This window comes from Nasonia vitripennis, chromosome 2 (assembly GCF_009193385.2).
Source record: "Nasonia vitripennis strain AsymCx chromosome 2, Nvit_psr_1.1, whole genome shotgun sequence".
NCBI classification, from domain to species: domain Eukaryota; kingdom Metazoa; phylum Arthropoda; class Insecta; order Hymenoptera; family Pteromalidae; genus Nasonia; species Nasonia vitripennis.
This window is the reverse complement of record NC_045758.1, coordinates 14,830,049-14,848,525: the sequence shown is the minus strand read 5'-3', so window position 1 is coordinate 14,848,525 and position 18,477 is coordinate 14,830,049. Positions and strand designations below refer to the sequence as shown.

At 48.9% G+C, this 18,477-nt stretch overlaps 1 protein-coding gene across 11 annotated transcripts in view; it reads left to right on the top strand.

Moving 5' to 3' along the window:
* Positions 1 to 18,477, top strand: part of LOC100120281 (protein Fe65 homolog) — an 84,269-nt gene that overhangs the window by 58,807 nt on the left and 6,985 nt on the right. For 6 of the 11 annotated variants that reach the window (XR_511881.4, XR_001729377.3, XR_004226687.2 and 3 more), the window contains 7 exons: positions 14,996 to 15,169; positions 16,800 to 17,029; positions 17,096 to 17,211; positions 17,318 to 17,430; positions 17,587 to 17,785; positions 17,845 to 17,972; positions 18,411 to 18,416. Coding sequence is in view for 2 of the 11 variants with exons in the window: in XM_001603889.6 (XP_001603939.2) it covers positions 14,996 to 15,169; positions 16,800 to 17,029; positions 17,096 to 17,211; positions 17,318 to 17,430; positions 17,587 to 17,785; positions 17,845 to 17,972; positions 18,411 to 18,416 (966 nt within the window). In the remaining 9 variants the exon portion in view is untranslated. The remainder of the gene's footprint in view (positions 1 to 14,995; positions 15,170 to 16,799; positions 17,030 to 17,095; positions 17,212 to 17,317; positions 17,431 to 17,586; positions 17,786 to 17,844; positions 17,973 to 18,410; positions 18,417 to 18,477) is intronic. The other 5 variants (XR_001729379.3, XR_004344677.1, XR_004344676.1 and 2 more) reach the window with 3 other exon arrangements.

Below are 18,477 nucleotides of genomic sequence, written 5' to 3'. Positions count from 1 at the left end.
GCAGTGCGGCAGACTTTGTTCCGCCGGAGAAGCGCCCGAGGCGACGACGCGGCATTATGCCGCCGATCTCTGCCCCCCCCCCCCACCCTTTCTCTCTCTCTCTCTCTCTCCCAGCTCTGCAAGTATACAGCTGCGGTTTGCGCGGAAAGAGGATTACTAGAGGCCTCTCGAATGATCCATCCGAAATTTTGCTGCGTCTGATGCGTCATCGTCGTTGCACGGGATTCTCCGATGCTCCACTTGTATGCAGCGCCGTGGAGGTATTACATAATGCGAGCCAGTTGCCACCAGCCGCGGGTCGATACTTTCTTTTTCGAAAGAGCTCGACTGCGCGGGGGAAGGCAGAGAAGTCGCATTTTTCTAAGAAAGTGACTTTGGTTCTTCTTCTATCGGGGGGAGAAAAAAATGTCAAGTTGCCATTGATTTGCACGAAGGCGAGCTTGCAGCTCGTCAACGCAGTCCTCGTGCCATGAGTCTCCCGGCTTTGAACCTTGCCAACTTCCACTTCGGTGCTTTCACCTCGCTCTATCCCTCTCTTTCTCTCTGTCAGCTCGTTCCCGTCTCTCTCGCTTCTCGCCGGCGCTCTATTCGTCGTTTTTACTCGCCTCACAAGCGGCTGCTGCAAAACACATTGCAAAATACGCGCGGAAAATGAAAATCTGCATTTTTAACAAGGCTCTGCACCGGAAAACCAACGGGTCTGCTGTCGCTTGCGAGCATTTTTGCAAGAATTCTCCAACAGTCGCGTGTGCAGGAAAGCCATCGGGGCAACAAAAGAAAAAAACTCGCGTTTATTCTTAGCCGTTCGCCTCTATCGACCTTCTAAATTTATCGTCCGATTCAACGTACACACACACACACACACACACACACACGGGAGGGAATGAGATATGCGTTTCTCTTTAATACTCGCGCCCTCTCGCAGTCCCAGGCTATTTTTTTTGCACTCGAAACTCGCGCAGGCGTCCACTGCGACGATCCGCACCCGCGCGCGTGTGGGCGTGAATATATACGGCCTCGAGTCATCCTCTTTGCACATCCGCCTACGTATATAGAAATCAAAGACTCTATCCCTCTTATTGCCGGAGGCTCTGCACGGCTTTATACGGAGTTTCCGCAGCTGCTGATGCTATATTTCGATGTGGTAATGCGCCCACGCTCTTTGAGAGCGCAAGTGGATGCTGCGGATTGTTGAATAATTTTCGAATTGTATTATCTCCGATCGATGTTTACCGTGCGTTTTATTTCAATAATGTTTACACGGCGTAAATAACGCTTGGATAAATCAGCCGTTTCAATTTCGATTCGATATATCGCTGCGTGCGAATTCCGATGCATATCGGGGGGAACAAGCAATAAAGCGCCAGGCTCGCTGCGGAGAAATTCCGAGTAATGAGATGCCAGTGGAAGAACGAAAAAGCATCCATCACAATGCTCTATAGAATCCCCACGTACACACACAGCGAGCGGCGATTTCATTTCTGCTTTCCTCCTCATCCATGTCATGGGTTCATTATTCCCGCGTTTTCTCGGCTTGTGTGCGCGCACGACCGCATCAATAACCCCCCATTGATCCCCGGCGTCTCCCTCCCTCCCTTTCTCTTTTCTCGTATACCCCAAGGTTGTATCTGCATTCATTCGCCTTTTGCTCGACGCGATCCTCTTCCTCTTATCGTATATATATATATATACAGCGAGCGCGACTCGCTTGATTCGATTTCGACGTCCCCCTCGGCCCGGTCCTCTCTTCCCTTTCATCGGACTAGGTTTGGCTGAAATAAAGGGATGGCAGAGAGATTTATCTTCAGCGATGAGAGAGGGATCCGAAGCAGCCTCTGGGCTTGTCCCGCTCTCTCTTTGTTTTTCAGTCTCGCGAACGATTTGTTCGGTTGTTTAAGCGGATTCCTCGGCGTGGTTTCAGGGGAGATCGATGAATTGCTTTCCGCGATGACTTTTCGCGTTCTATCACGTTTTTTACGAAAGCTCGCGTTATTTGTACTATCAGCGAAGAGTGGTTGAATTTCCAAAGATGTAACTGGGTGGACAGTGCGCTGCCTCGTGCATATTTCGCTGAATCCGAGCTATCGATCGCGATTATTTTAGACCGTCCGAGTTGGGTCGTGCCACCGCGTGCATGTCGAAAAACGTTGACCTGTACTACTTAAAATATATACACTGAAATACATATCGAGCGCGCCGCAATTAGATTCGCCCTCAGCGATAAGGGATATAATGCATTTCGCCGCGATGACATTATTGAGGAGCTGTCTTTCGAAAAAGTAAAATGTAAACGAAAAAGAAATTGCCTATTTCGATACTTATGTCTGTTTCTCCGCCGTATAAGAAAAAAAAAATGCCGTCAAGACGCGCAGCAGTCCAAAGTCGAGATTTCGCCAGTGGCGGAGTACAAAGCAGCTAAGAATAGCGGCGCACACGGCCGTTGAGGAAAGAACGGGAACGAGAGGCCTCGAGGAGAATACAGTGGCATAAGAGAGAGAGAGAGAGAGGGAGCTCGGAAAGGAAGTGACGCAAGAAGGGAAGGAGGAAGAGAGGCCGAGAGCAACGTCCGGACGCGGAAATGTGGATCTCTTTCACCGCTGGAGAATGCACTCTCTCGATAAGGCGCTGCTGCTGCTGTCCGTCGCGTCGCTTTGCCCCTTTCTTCTTCTTCTTCTTCTGGGAAGCTCTATTGATTGGTCTGCGGCACATTCCGTATCGGATTCCCCCACTGTAATCTCCATCGCCGCGTGTAATTCCCCGCGTCTTCTCCTCGGCGGCACTACTATACGTCCGCCGCTCGCATATATCGACTATTTTCGCGTCTGTATAACGTCCGGGGCTATATACTCGTGCTAGATCTGGATGTCCGTCGGTTGCGGCGCACCAGCGCGCGGTTGTTGGCTGCCAGTTTCGTGCGGCCAACTCTGCAGTGTATACACATTGCTCAGCTCTCTGCATGTCATTATCATGTGTTACGCGGTCGCTCGATTCTCGTCCAGCTGAACCGACGCGGCGGCTGCAGCTGAATTCGTCGGCCCGTTATGAGGCCTCTTTTATGGTTAATTAGTGCACCCGTCATCCTATACCGCTTCGCGTGGTTTTGTCCCCCGCATTAGATCCAACTAACGTCACTCTGCAGCCTTTGAAAAATTCGCGATTTCCGCCTGTCGCGAGGACCCGCTGCGCTTGAAATTCAATTAGAATGCGTCCGCTACGCGCATAATTATCGGTGCCCGCACTGATCTAATTTAGCGCATCGGCGCTTGCAGCGGTGCTGCTTGATTAGCTTCGTTCGCTACGCGGGATCCCGTTAAAAGCGCATTGAACGACGACACATGGAATCGGTACGAAAAAAAATAGTCGCGCGGATAAACCGGGCAGAAAGCTCTCAAGGAAAAAATAAAACCCCAGGTGACGTAAATAAATGCATAAATATCTCCGCCACGAGAGAAAAAGAGAGAGAGAGAAGCGCTTTAACAAAAACCTCGCCCGCATCTCGCTGTTCTCTCTCTTTCTCTCTCTCTCTCTCACTCTGGCGACCGCGTCTTCTCTTTTTATCGCTGGCTCTTCCTTTCACGGTTTTTTCAGCGCGTCGGTCCTTTTCGCGCCGTTATCGCGTCGTTGCGTCCACGCCGTATACGTATATATAATTTTTGTTCTGTCCCTCTGAAAAGAAACGCGCGCGCGCGACAAAGCCTCGAGTTTGTCGAGCCGAAAGTATACGCGGCTGTTCACCGGGCTTTGTGCACGGCGTACGTTTCGATCTTTTGTGCGCGAGCAAAAGCTTCGACGTCTGGGTCGCTTACCCCGCGATTGTTCGGCCTGCGCTCTGTATGTGTATTTTAATTGCGCGTTCGCGCCTCTGGAGAGCTGGCGGTCTTTAAATTTTCACACGTCCGCGTATGGAGAAAACTATTGGTTTTCGCGTTTGAAAAATAGCGCTTTTCCATGTGGAGAAACGAATATAAAAGCTCGCGTTATCGATCGGCGTATCCGCGAGAGCGTCGGTATGTGCGAGCGCGTCAATGATTCATTCGAGAGCCGCGGAGGGTGCCGTGTGTTAGCGCGACTCGTCGGCTCGTGGCTTACATTAGATTCGCACTGCTGGCGCGCCGATGTTACGGTATAGCGACGAGTAGAGTATATAGGGAGAGATTCGAAAGTTTGCCGGCGGCTTCGTCTCCCTCTAGCGCGCGTAATTTTTCCCGACTTGCCTACTGTGTTGTCTGCCGCTCTTTTTGACAATATAGTCTCTGCGGCGCGTTATCGCGTTCCGGGAGTCACGCGAATATATTGTATTCGTTATGAGTCATTATACCGTGTGTAGTGTGTGTATATAGGATTTTATTTTCGCTTTCGCAGTGATCGACGTATGCGCTTATTTTCATGGCTTGTAGAACAACGACCCGATATGAATTCGTTAGCATGTGAAAATAATTCGTTTCGAAGCAACGACACGACTTTTTATTCGCTTTGCATAAACCGATAAAGTTCGATCGCTCGATAAAACGCAAACAGTTTTCGTAAATCCGCGCAGCTTTCCGGACGACTAGCGCCAATTTCGACGAGCAAACACGGCGCTTTTGTAAACAACAATGAGCAATAACGCCGAAATAATCCGAATACAAACACACATTACACAGCATAATGCATGTACTGCTACGCGATTTAACAACGCGATTAAGTAGTAAAGCCGGCGAACTGGTTCGACGAGATATCCGCAGCGATAAATTAATATCAATTAAAAGCGAATGGCTTATTTGGCCACGACTTCTTATACGTACTCTCCATAGATCGACGCCGTCGTAAATCACGCGTCGCATTAAACTCTGTTTCGCTAATACTCCCGCAGCATCGGGGAACATGGGCGGACTCGAAAATTCCCCGAAATTATATCGGAATTCGCCGAGCGAGCGCAGCGTTAAATCGAGCGAGACATTTCTCAAAATCCACTGCGCAAACCCGTGCTCGCGTATCAAATATACACGCGCGAACAGCGCCGACATGAATTTCGAAAATTCGAAGACGAAGACAACAGCCGACGGCGCGTATTATAATCTCGCCGAAATCCAACTGCAGCGCAGCAAGCAGGCGCCAGTCGGGAAAGAGAGCAATATAGCAGGAGCACGCGATGAGGGAGAGAGCGAATGACGCAAGCAGGAGGGAGTTAGCGGAGAGAGCCGAAAAAGCCCGAGGACAGCCGAGCGACGCTTAGGGTAGGAGCTCGCGCAGCCGGCGGCATCCAGTCCGCGACCCGACGTGCAGGGGCTTGCGCGCAGGCCTCGACGAGTCTCTGCGATTTTTCTACATTCAAGCGAATATCGCGTTGAAGAAGCCAAAAAAATATCGAGGAAAACACGCGCGTCGAGTGAGTCCTCTCCCCCGGCTTTTCCCTCCGTTCCCCGTGAGCCTCACTGCGCCGCGGATGCTTCTCGAAGTCGAGCACTGCTGCTGCAGAGCGCGCGTGTGAGAGAGAAAGAGAGAGCGAGGCGTAACTACGTCACTGCGGGCCTGCACCGCTTCGTAGGATTCAAGATTATCGAGCGAGAGGGAAAGGGTTGTTGTTGCGGAGGAGGAGGAGGTAGTGGTGGTGGACGAGCTGCCGCTTTCTATAACACCCCCGCGAGGTTCAATTTCAATGAACAATAATACGGGCGGCCTGGTGGTGGAGGTCGAGCTGGTGGCTCGTTGTCTGCCGTCGCCGCACCTGAAAACCGCCGGCAGCTGACTGTGAGTTTCTCTTTCTGTCCATCAGCTATTCTCATGCGTACGCGCTTGTGCAGCCGCTGCTATGTGCTATCTTCTCTAGACGATACACGCGACACTCGATTTCTCTTCTTATAGGCTTCAGAGCCGTGATCGATCGTCGCTCGCATGCGACAACGTTATCTAACCGCTCCACTTTCTTTTTTTCGGGGGTCTCTTTACTATTGGAAATCCATGGGCGACACCTGCTGAGAATCTAGCGACGAATGGCATATCGCACCGCGGAGCTTTTCACGAGAAACGTATAAACAAGCCCGCATGCCGCAACTCGATTCGACCGGCCATTAAAAAGCTCTCGACTCGCCAATTACACTCCGCGGCCGCTATAGGCTTCTCTCTCTCTCTCTCTCTCTCTCTCTCTCTCTCTCTCTCTCTCTCTCTCTCTCTCTCTCTCTCCAGTCTCCGCGCGCTGTGTATATGCGTGGCATGCGAGGAAGCAAATTAAAAAAGCACATCTAGCTTCATGCTCGTGGCTCGCGTGCAAGCTCCCTCTCTCTCTCTCTCTCTCTCTCTCTCTCTCTCTCCGGGAAAAATTGAGGTTAGGTGCAGCTCGACGCTACTGCGCGCTGCCGGCGATTCTCGAAATCCCGTAATTGCCCAGCTGAACGTCCGCGGCGGCGGCCGGCGTAGCAGGAGGAAGGAGAGCGAAAGCGCTATAAACGAGAGATCGTTAAGGCCAGTAGCGAGAAACACAGATCGATAAAAGCGAGCGCGGAGCAGAGTGTATAGACACCGCTGGCTATGTATATACAGAATATGTGTGTAGGTGAGAGCAGACGTGCGAGCTTGCATACACGCACCGCACAGCTGCGAGTGCGAAAGCTCCGATCGATTCGCTCCGATAAAGAGAGATAGAGATACAGCGTTGTTCTCTGCCGGGCCATTTTCGCGCATTCTGTGCATAGAGAGCGCGCGCGCGGCTCGACTGCAGGTCCCTCGGTTCTCTCCGTGTAGATGGTTTATGAGCCGCCCACTCCGTTAGTCGCGGGCCTGAATGTTTCAACGCTAGCCGCGAGACGTGTCGCCGTATACTGCTTTATGGCTCGGCTGGAGATTATTTAAACGGCGGCGCGCCATAACGGCTCCTGGGAATATTTGGCCGGAATTTTTGAGCCGCTCGAGTTGTTTACGACCGCAGACGTTAGACACTAGAGAGCCAGAGAAGAGCGATCGAGCTTAGTCGTTAATCTTGCGGAAAAAGCTCGATGGAATCATTTTCAGTGGTAAGCATAGAGTTCGGTCAGGCGGCGCGTGAATTTTCAACCATTGCGCATTTTTTTCGTTCAAACAATTCAAAAAGAAAAACCAATAAAACTGCAATTATCTTATGCGCCCCGAATTCGAATTAATGAAAATCCACTGGAAGTATCAAGCGACGAAACAGTGCGCGCGATGCGCCGCGGCAACTAATGGAATATTCAAAGCTCGCGGATAGTTTCGGGACACACGCATACACACGCGCTGCGAGCTCCGAAGGTAATTTCATTTCTCGGAGCGTTACTAAACTTGGCGCTCACTTCGCGCGAGCTTCCGATCCTTCGCGTATAAAGCGCAGTTATCCTAGACGGTATCTACGTGGGCCACTGCGGGAAGATAAGTGCGCGGCGGCTTCGCGAAAACATGACTGTCGGCTCTCTTCTCGAGAGTTGTATGAGCATCTCTTGGAACGACGACAAGCTTTCGCTCGCACTTTTTGGCAGGAACGGTGTATACGTCGGGGAATTTTGTCAGTGAGTTATCGTGCGTCGTGTATAGATGTTGAATCGATCGTCTTTTCGTGAAATATGCAGTTTTTTCACAAACGAAAAAATGTAGGTATACAGTATACGACCACCGGAAAGGTGCAGTATGAAAAATCGCCTGCTCTCCTCCCTGAAACGACAGAAATACTTTCCGAGGGCAAAGTAAGCAGCAAGGGAAGATCGATTAGGCGGAGGAGAGTTTTTCGGGACGTATTTCGGCGGGAGGAGACGAGGCGAGTCTATTTTTCAGGTCGAGCTGAGAGCGCAACGGTAATACCGCCTGACACGTGCCGCGTTACGTGGAACGTTGAGAAATTACAGGAGCTTTTAGGTTGTACGTCCCGCCGGGTCACATGTATGCAGGTCGATCGCCATAAATCCTCGAAATGGAATCCTCTTCCCCAGCGTCTCGGTCTCCTCTGTATACTCGTGTGAGACCAAAAGCTGTGTGTGATTTGTTATAAAATACATACGCACTCGAAATTCTCTCGAAATCCAGATCCGCAGCGCCTTGGTGTTCTTTTCCAATATTTTAATGCGTTCCCCGATATTACGAAGTCTGTATTATCCTTTTTGCATCGGCTCTCTACATGTACCTCTACGCGGAGCTCGATAGAAGCACAACGGCGGCGGGCTTCCGTCGAGGCGAACGTCGGATCCGGAAATCGAACTGCTCGATAAGTTTCCTTGTCAGTGCGGGCGAATAAGAAAACACTGTCGGCTCGCACACGGACGAGAGAAGGAATTTCGCCGAGAAAATGAGAGAGAGAGAGAGAGAGAGAGAGAGAGAGAGAGAGAGAGAGAGCGAGAAGCAATTTAAAACTGTTCTTATGTATACCTATACATAGGAGGATTTATATGTAGATCCTCGAAGCGAAGATAAGACCTCGCAAAATACCGAAACCCCCGCACTCGACGTGTATTCAAGTTATTTTTTATAGAGTATAGAGCAAGGATATTAAAACTTTTTCAAGAGTCGGTGTAAAAACTTATGCAAACGCGTCCGTTTCTTCTCTTTTCCAGTATAGCACGTTCGGTCTCGAGCTTTCAAAAATACCGGTACACACTGCTCTCGGTATAATACGCGATCCTTTCGAAATCCCCCAATATAGCGCGAGCAGAAGGCGCGCGTATGCAAAACAGCAGCGCGAGAGATGAGAAAAAAAATACGCGAGGACCTACTGCCCAGGCAACACATGTTCGACGAATAAAATCAGACGAAGAGAGGACGAGGCGCTATCTCTCCCTCGCGTCTCCTTTTTTTCGCCGGGGCTGCACACAATGACGCGGGATGAAAGCAAGAACACGAGGAAGGACGAAAGAAAAATCCGCGAAAGAGGCGATCCGCTGCACGCGCAGAGGCTCGTTCGCAGATAATCGCGTTTTATCGTGCAAGTTAGATGAAAATCTCGTCGAGCGAAAGGGCGGATTGCGTAGGTATGGCGTATATAGATGTGGGGAGCAAAGTGGGCGAAAAGAGCGAGGAGGAGGACACACAGGTATAGAAAGAATGCGCGAGCGAGCTTTATGAGCCTCGTAAAATCTGACGAGTTCATTTGAAACGCATGACTATATACACTATATACATACACACACACACTTTTTCATTTTATTGGCCAACTTTATTCTCTGCTTTTCGGCGAGCGAGAGCTACGTTATACGCGCGCGCGGCGCAAAAAAAAAGAGAGCAGCAGCTCGCACTTTTATTCCGACAATTACATCGAGATTAAAAATCCTTCTTCATTTCTCGCGCCGACCTTGGCTCGCGTATACGTTCTCTTTTTTTCCGCAATTGGCCGACGTTAACGCAGTGAAAATGAGAGGATACAAAAATTATGCGTAAGAGAGCGTTGATATGTTTTCCAGCGAGATGACGAACGGACACGGTATAATTGGATTGCGTGTCCTTCGGAAAATTTAGCCGTTTTCGCGTTGAATTATATAAGAACGCTTTCATTAAGACCGAGGATGTTTATGCAAACGATATTAGAGCTAGAGGACTTTGTATGATAATGCGGAACTAAAAAATTATGCAAAATTCTTCCAATAATTCAGTCCGGGCGAACGAGAAGCTGGTATATAGACGCGCTGCGTATTCTCCCCTTTATGCACGAAATCGACGCAATAAAAGCTCGGACATTTAGCACATGGAGGAGAGCTGGCGAACATCGATAAAGCCGGCTCCGGAAATAGAGAATTTATAATTCATCGCTCCCTACTCTCCAGCCAACATCCCGTCGAGAACGTATACCTATACGCGTACAAGAAGCGGTGTTGCGCAATAAGTTGCAATACGCGCAAAAAAACGAAGCTCCTTTCTATAATTGCGGCAATATCTCTCTCTCGCGGTATAGTGATCGAGGCCGCGGCGGTGCAAACGATCGCCTTTTCGCGAGAGAACGAGACGTGTAAGTGTAGGCGGAAGGAGGCGCAGAAAAATGCGGAAAACCGACACTCGTACAAGAGAGCTGGAAGGGAGGGAGGTGAGATACGGGGAACAAAACGAGCGGAGCAGGTTAGGGGTTGCCGCTGTACTGCCGCACGCGCACACGCTATATATGGGGAAAGAGTGCGCGCGTGTGTACAGCAGAAGGGTAGAGAGCGAGAGCTGAGAGTTAGGTGGGTAGTGCTGGTGTGTATTGATCAGGCTCCCTCCCTCTTGCGCCTTTCTTCTACACAACACAGTCGTCACACACACACACACACACACGCGCGCGCGCGCAAGTATACACTGTATATACTTGTGCTTAGCCGCGAGACGCGACTTTCTTTTTCGTTTCGCCGCCTCTGGGTGTGTGTGTGTAGTCTCGGGTATTCGCTACATGCATAGCGCTATACGGTATATCGCTGCGCTTTAGCTCCGAAGAAGCCTTGCGCCTTGTGCGCAATGCGAGGGCTAATCTTGGATAATACGAGCTTTTGGAGGAAATGAATTTCTAATATACGAAACCTCGCTATCTTAATAGTGTACTCTTATTTGTTACATCTCTTTCTTATGCGCGCTATACTTGACCGCTAGGTGGCGCCACTTTTGTGCAGTGTGTGCTGCATGTCGTTGCACGTGCGAATACACCGTGTTATTTCGACGCCATCTCGATGGTCGTTTTTTCTCGTTCAATTATTACACGTGTAATTTGATTCCACTTTTTTTAGCCTCGTAGCGAGCGCCAACTGTATTTTTCTCATTCGCACTGCGGAAATCTAGTATCTGACCTTGCTGGTAGGGGAAAATAAAATTGATCTCATGCCGCCACAGACACATTGCGACCTTAATCGCGATGGAAATTTCGAAAATGCGATAACCCACTAATTATCGTGGCGCTATCCAAACATTGATCTTCCCTTTGCAGCAGCAGCAGCGGCGGCGAGAGTAGCGCAGATAATGAAAATTATTCAAAGACAAGGTCAATGAAACTGGAGCTCGTGTTTGCGCGAGATCGCGTCGTTAAGTCGCGAGCGAGGATTTCGTCGGTAATTGAGTTTGGGGGGTGTAGTGCGAAGCCCTGCTCCGGGATAAAGCTTCGATAAGGCGTGATTTATTCATAAGACTGGCCGCCGCGCGCCGGTGCGGAAAAGCTCGAGTTTCACGTTTCTTTCTTTCTCTCTTATTCTTTTCCCTTCTCTCGTCGCCGCGTATACTCTTGACTTTTATTGCGCTTGTCTCGACTCGTTTTTGTCTGTCGGCGCGGCGATATAGCCGTCGGGGCTACAGTTGAGTTATTGAGGGAAGACGAGTTTTTTATTTTTGCCTGTGTTGATTTTGATAAGCGGACGGATTTAATGTCGAACTTTATCGTACGTAAGTTTGATGAATTTTCGTGGATAAGCTTCACATTTTGGCGCTAATTATACGCGACGGTACACTCGTGAATCGCATGAATTTTCCCAAATGAGGATTTATTGTTGCTCGGAGTTAACGTCGATCAGGTCATAATGGGATCAAATTGTCCGCCGTGATTAACGTCCGGTTGAAAAATAAACGTGAATAAACCCAACGGAATATCATATAATTTTCCAGGATTTGTCAGATCCTGCATAAATGACGGATAATAAAATACAGTTGCGCAATTCTCGATCGTGCCTCTGACATATAAAGAATTGAAATAATTGAAATCACGGAGATACATGTGAAACTGACAAAAACTCGCGTCATCTCTTTATACACGAATTCGCTAAAATCCTGTAAAACAAACTCTCGAAGATAAAAATAACGTTTAGCCGTGAACGAAGTTCCACCTCACACGCCCCATACCAATAACCACCGCGCCAGTTCAGAGACTATAACTATATACCACGACGAGTCGTATTCGTTCCCACCTCGAAAACGCGGAGAGAGGAGAGCTGCGCGGAGTAGAATTCGTCGAGTGGAATTAGGTGCAGCAGCAGCAAAACCTGTCGCAATTAAAAGCCCGCGCAATTAGAAGCGAGGGAAGCTGCTCTCGCGGCGAGAACGATCGGGCTGATTTTCCATTGAGTAAAAACTTTTATCTCGTCGAAGGGCGAATCTACAGCTACAGCGTGATTAATGCGGAATCGGATGCAGCTTTTCGAAATGCTGATTGCCGTCAATTATAATTATATTCGAAAAAGAGGTACATTTCGGATGAAACACGCTCGCTGTCCATTTACAGCGCGGATTTAACTTTCAAAGCGAAAAACGAATGTTCGTCGCTAAAGTACAGGAGAAAAGTCGATTTATGCGCGGTACGTATCGCGAGAATGTGTTGGTAGGACAATTTATGCCCGCGCGGGACCGCACGTATTAATATAACATACATCAGTATGCGACAGATATTGATGTACGCGCATTAAATATGCATTAGAGCTGGGCGAATACGTAATTTTTTTTACAAATTTTTTTCGATTGTACGCTCGGGACAAAATTTAAGACCGTACGTGCGGCTATCTCGAATTTTCGAATTTGAATATACTTTATCGCAGTAATGCATGAGACTTATACGTATGTGCAATGCCATCGAGCGCTCGATCTCGACTCGGAGAAAAAAAGCTTCTGCTATACACTTGCACTCGATTTAATGGCGAATGCCATTAAAGTGCGCAATAGCTCTCGATTGTTCAATTTGATAAAGTTGCATCGAAAGGCCAGTGTAGCCGTGAGTTTGTGAACGAGGCCCAAGGGAATTATTCCGTAATTTATATATCGGCGTTGTCGGTGCCTCAAATGCAGCCTCAACCAATCAAAGAACTGCGCTGCAGGGGAAAAAGGTATCGCGTGCGACAAAAGCTGCGGTATATAAACGTCGAACGTTACAATATACAACTTCTCGAGGCCGACGAGTCGGGGGAGCGATTTCGAGTGAAAACGATCAATCTCGCGTTCGAAAAAAAATTCTAAGACGTCGCACAGAATATAACATCCCTCCGCCGCAAGAAACGATTCGCCCTCGCACGACAATCGCGCGTGGAACAACAGCGAATTACAGCGCGCAAGAGCACACGGCTAGCTCGTAACAGCACATCGACTTAATCGCCGCACACATCAGCTCCGTATATCCGGCGCGCGCGCACTTATTAAGTTTACATTGACGCTCGTCTGCGCGCACAAACACACGTATATACGTCGAGGCAGAAGGGCCGCAGTAAGTTGATGTTTCCCGAGAGTGAGATCGCTAATCGCCATAAACGTAAATTCGCGGCGCGCGCGCGCGGCGTATTTATCTCATTAGCAGTCCCAGCAGACGTCTCGATACATTATGTACACTGTCCTCTCGAGCGCGTGCTGTCTCTTCCCCTTTTGAAATAATCAAGCCGCGAGCCCTAATGTCCCTACGACACTCCCGAGATGCGTTTCGCCGAGCTTTATTGACAGCTGTATAATATAGTATACGCGTACCATAGGATTATATAATGTATAGGTATGAGGAAGGATCGAGAGAGTGCTCGGAGGTGGACGGCAAAGGTCGAACGTATAAGATTGATGGATCGGTTTATTATGCCGGCAGGGGAGAGAGAAGGCTGTGTGGAGAGCGTCGATTTTGCTACGTCGCCGGTGATGGATGGCTGGGGGAATAAAATTTTTTACGCGATTAGCCGTGATTGTACAATGACTTTCGATATTGAGGAGAGAATTTTTATTTACTTGCAAACGACAAAAGGGGTGAGCGCGCGTATAATAAGCGAAAATAGAAGAGAGAGAGAGAGAGAGCCAGAGAGAGAGGAAGAATAAGCGCATTAAACCGAGAGGCCGCCTACACAGGTATACAGGTAGAGCTTGCGCGCATAGCGGGATGGAAGAGAGTTAATCCTTTAATTACATCGATGCGCGCGCCTAGTAAGCCCAGGGCAACTTTGTCTCTCTGCGGTCCGCTGGCTTGACATGCTCCGATCGTTGATTAAAACAGCTCCTTCTCTCCCATCTCCCGACGTCGGGCCTTCGATTTTACGAACTGCAAGCTCTCGAACAACAGCCGCGACGCTCGTCTGAAAAGACAACGAGAGAGAATTACGGCTGTCGATTCGCGCGCGATTAACCCACTTGCCTCGAATCCTTTTTTCTTACTTCCTCTCGCAAGAGCGGATTGATGCGGGAACCTTTGCCCCGAGGATTTACGTTGTTATTCCGAATCGTAAAGATCTCTTCTACCGTACACTCTCGAGCGTGCTTAATCCTGTATACACATACGTTCGCAGGGCAAACGGCCGTAAAGGTTTCGCTGCGTTATTTTTAGCGAGAGCGAGGGAGAGAGAAGTGCATTTACCCTGTACATATACGTATATATAAAATGCTTATCCGGCGGGCGCACGTGCGTTATAACAGTAAAGCTTGCACGAGCGAGCGAGCGAGCAAGCATTGTTCAACAAAGGTCCTAAATCGCGAAAAGCTTATTCTGCAGAGCGAAATGTTCGAGCGCCGATAAAATCTTTAATCTGCCGGGCGTATTCAAGGCTCCCTTTCTCTCTCTCTCCGCGTATACGTGCGTAGGTGTGCAACGTCTGGATCAGGGAGCTTTCGTAAGGAAAAAAATGGCTTGGATCGTTATATCGGTTGTCGCGTATAAGAACCCCCCGGTCCCCGTGAAACTCGTTTTCTTTTTAATCACGAGTTTCAAACTTTCCGCGAATCTGGGTTACATACGAGTTTTCTCGCGAAATTCGCGCAAAGCGTGCGGCCTTCGTCTTCGATTATTCGGGTTGCGTCACTCGAGAGCTTTCTGCTTGATGAAAAAGCTTGCTTACAATATAGTTTTCTCTATACATTTCTATTTTTCACCTTCGACAATAAGTCGCATCCGCACGTTAAATCGTGCTTGCGAGCTTTTCGATGTACTCGAAAAAGCTCGAGTTGAGCGGCACTCGAAAAGTGAGGAAAAATATTGAATCCGAGGGTGTACATAAGGCGAAAGCTTCGCGAGGCAGATATATAGATAGAGAGGGCAAACACACGCACACAATGCTTTGAAGGATCCCGCTCTCTGAAGCAGCTTTTTCTAATGGCGAGTGCGCACGGCTTATATATATATATCCAGGTACGGCAGTGGCGAGGGTGGAAGCTTCGCCGAGTCAAGCTTGATCGACGACAGCCTCAATGGGAATCCCCGGACGGCCGAGGCGCTAGCTACTAGGTCCGAGGAGCGGCCAACCTCGAGCCAGGCTTGCAGTATCTCAGCCAGTTGCGTCGATGACGACGCCATTGTCGGAAAGTACGTTATTCGCACGGCCGCACATACTCGGCTCAAAGCTCTTGTGTGCGCGACGATGGTTTTGTAATACTCGGTATCTGCACTCGCTCGTATCAAATTGTCTGTGCTGTGTGTGTGTGTGTGTGTGTGTGTGTGTGTGGGGGTGTGTGTATGTGTGTTTCGAGGAAAGTGAGCGCTATTGTTGTTGTTTGTGATGCCTTTGTGCGAAGGGTTGCGCTCGAGTTGGACATCATTCGTTATTTCAAAGAGCTTTTTCGGTTATCCATAATATTCCGTTTTGAAACTGAGTATCGATGTTTGCGAACGATGCACAGCTTGAGCTGAAAAAATCGAGGCTATTCGAGTATTTCGTATGCTTTTGTGCCACAATCATATACCATCCAAGCTTATGTATTTTCCCATATGTATTCGTTGCCATCCAGAAATTCCACCGTATCGAAGCAGCCGTAAAATCGGTTATGTACCTGTATTGCTGAAATATTTGTAGACCTAGTGTTATCACCACGTACGATATAAATGTTGAAAATCCGCCGATATTCGCCGGTGTGCGAACAAAGACACGCAAAATGTGGATACTGGTATGAATAGCGCACATTGCACTACCGGAATCCGTCTGAATATGCGATGTATGAAAGCCTGCACTTCGATACGTAATATGAATTTAATAGTCTGGCTGTCGAGTACTGCTCGATTCAAGCTCGAATCTGTATCCGAATAGAGCGTAAATGTAAGCAAGCTTTTTCCTTCCGATACACCGCTCAGTGTCTGTATATGCTTCAACGCTTGACTAAATATTGACTTGGTCTCTTCGTCGATTTTGACTATAACGACAACTTCACGCAACTACGTGACGATGCGATAAAATGTGTTGCAAACGAAACATAATCCAAGCTCGAAACTTCAAAGCCAAAATGGGACGTGTATAAGTACGCAAGTTCCACTGTAGAAGCCGACAAGGACCAACTAAACGTACACAACTACGAACGCACTTAGATAACCCAGCCTGAAGTAGCTTCTTCCTCTCTCTCTCTCTCTCTCGCTCTCTCTCTCTCTATCTCTCTCTCTCTCTCTCTCTGTCTCTCTCAGCTTCGCACCACCGCAAGCTCCGCCTCTTTCATTTTTCACGCCGGGCGCGGCGATTCTCTTTCACACTTACGCGCGCGCAGCTCAAGTCCTTAATTAGAAGCCTTTCATCACGGCACCGCCGCAACGTTTAGCCTTGAATCGCGCGAGTCGCTGAATTTTCGGGCGCGCGCTGCGACTGATTGCCCCCCTGCGGCCGGACTTCGCGGCGGAATATCTTAATAACGGCGCTTGGGGCAGCACATCGATCCCCGCGCGACTTATATTACTCCGAGAGTTTCGGGCGGTTCACGGAAGTTTTGCAGCGTAGCCGCATATTTACTGCGTAGAATGTCGATGTACCGCGCGGCAATTTGATTCGGAATCGGATAGTCGAAACTTTATTCGATTTCGAATGTAGTACTGTTTTGAAGCCGCAAGCCGCACTTGATTTAATCAGATTGTGTAAAGTTCCAGAGAGTAGCAGCTAATACTATATGCAGTGTGATAATTTAACGTACAAAAATAGATGCGATTTGTAAGACGTGCTTCCGTTTCGTCTGTGCAGCTACTGCGAGAAACCGGAGAACGTGACGACAGACATGGGCGGCGTGCCACACGTGGAGGGTGTCAACAACGATCTGTACGCGAACGTACCGGTCAAACGGCGTCAGCACAAGGACAAGCTGCAGCAGCAGCTGCAGAACAACGTCGAGAATCCGGACAAGAACGACGAGAACTCAGTCGACTCCGAGGACAAGGACGAGAATCTGCCGCCCGGCTGGGAGAAGCACGAGGGTGAGGATTGTTTTGTTTTCTATTTTTCTATTTCGACCTCATCAATTTGAATCATCTAATTTCCAGACAAAGATGGCCCGTACTACTGGCACATCAAGAGTGGCACGATCCAGCGCGAGCCACCGGAGGCTCGCATTTCCAAGCTCGAGTCCCGCAAGAGCTTCGTCAAGGATAACGACAGCGTGAGTTACATAGCATTATACCGCGTATACCGCGGTTCAGAAACGAGGACGCTTTGCATTTCAAAGAAATCCGCGATTACGAATTCACTTGCGAAACTTTGCGCAGATAAACAATTTCAACTCGCTGGGCGGCCTGGTGAACACGGTAACGCGCAGCAACACCAGCTCCGCTTTGGACCAGGAGCTCGAGAACAAGAGGAGGGAGGAGCTTGCGCTGAAGTGAGTACTTCGTTATACAGATATTTCCTTTGAATCTGTCCTTTTCCCTCGAGGCGCCTCTCTATACCTTCTCTCGTGCTGCACAAGCGAATCCTCAAAGGAATATGCGAGACGCAAATCGTTATACTTACGTTACTGGGCTTTGTCGAATTTCAGGCGAAGAAGTTACCCGGCGCGAGCGGACTCCGAAGACAGAAACAAACCGATCAGGTTCGCGGTTCGATCGCTCGGCTGGACGGAGATCGCCGAGGAGGACCTTACACCCGAGAGGAGCAGCAAAGCCGTCAACAAGTGCATCGTCGACCTGTCGCTCGGCAGGAACGACCTGCTCGACGTCGTTGGACGCTGGGGCGATGTGAGTAATTTTGCAAGGAAATCGAAGCTCCAGGGGCTGACTATCGATCGTGATTACAGGGTAAGGACCTGTTCATGGACCTGGACGAAGGCGCTTTGAAGCTCATCGATCCGGAGAACCTCACAGTGCTCAATACTCAGCCGATACATACTCTGCGAGTCTGGGGAGTTGGTCGAGATCACGGACGGTAATTGACCAAACTTGCTTAATGCGGTTGCACGAAATGCCTTGCGCTCGCTTGCGGATTATTAGCATGTAGACCGTGATGTGTATGCAACGGAATCTGCGAAAAATGACTGATGTGTTGAAAACCATTACGTTAGAATTCACAAGAAGATGAAGTGAATGGAAAGTTTTAACGAATCAAACACTTTGGCAAAAAAATACAAGTAATTGGAAAAAATAAAAAATGAATTTATCTTGGCAAAAAAACATAACAAATATTCTGTCACCTCCGTCAATCAAGCTTACTAGTATTCAAATATAAAGTCGCAAAGTCATCCGAGCCTCGCATGAAGCATCTCGCCGAATGTATATTAAAACCACGTTGAAATCACTAACCCCTCATTCTTCTTTCCAAATCGTGCTGCTCCTTCACCACCCGCTACGAATTTTCATCGCGCAGAGAGAGGTAATTGTCGCATAAAGCATACAGAGCCGAAAATCGGCATTACTGTATCCAACGTCGACTT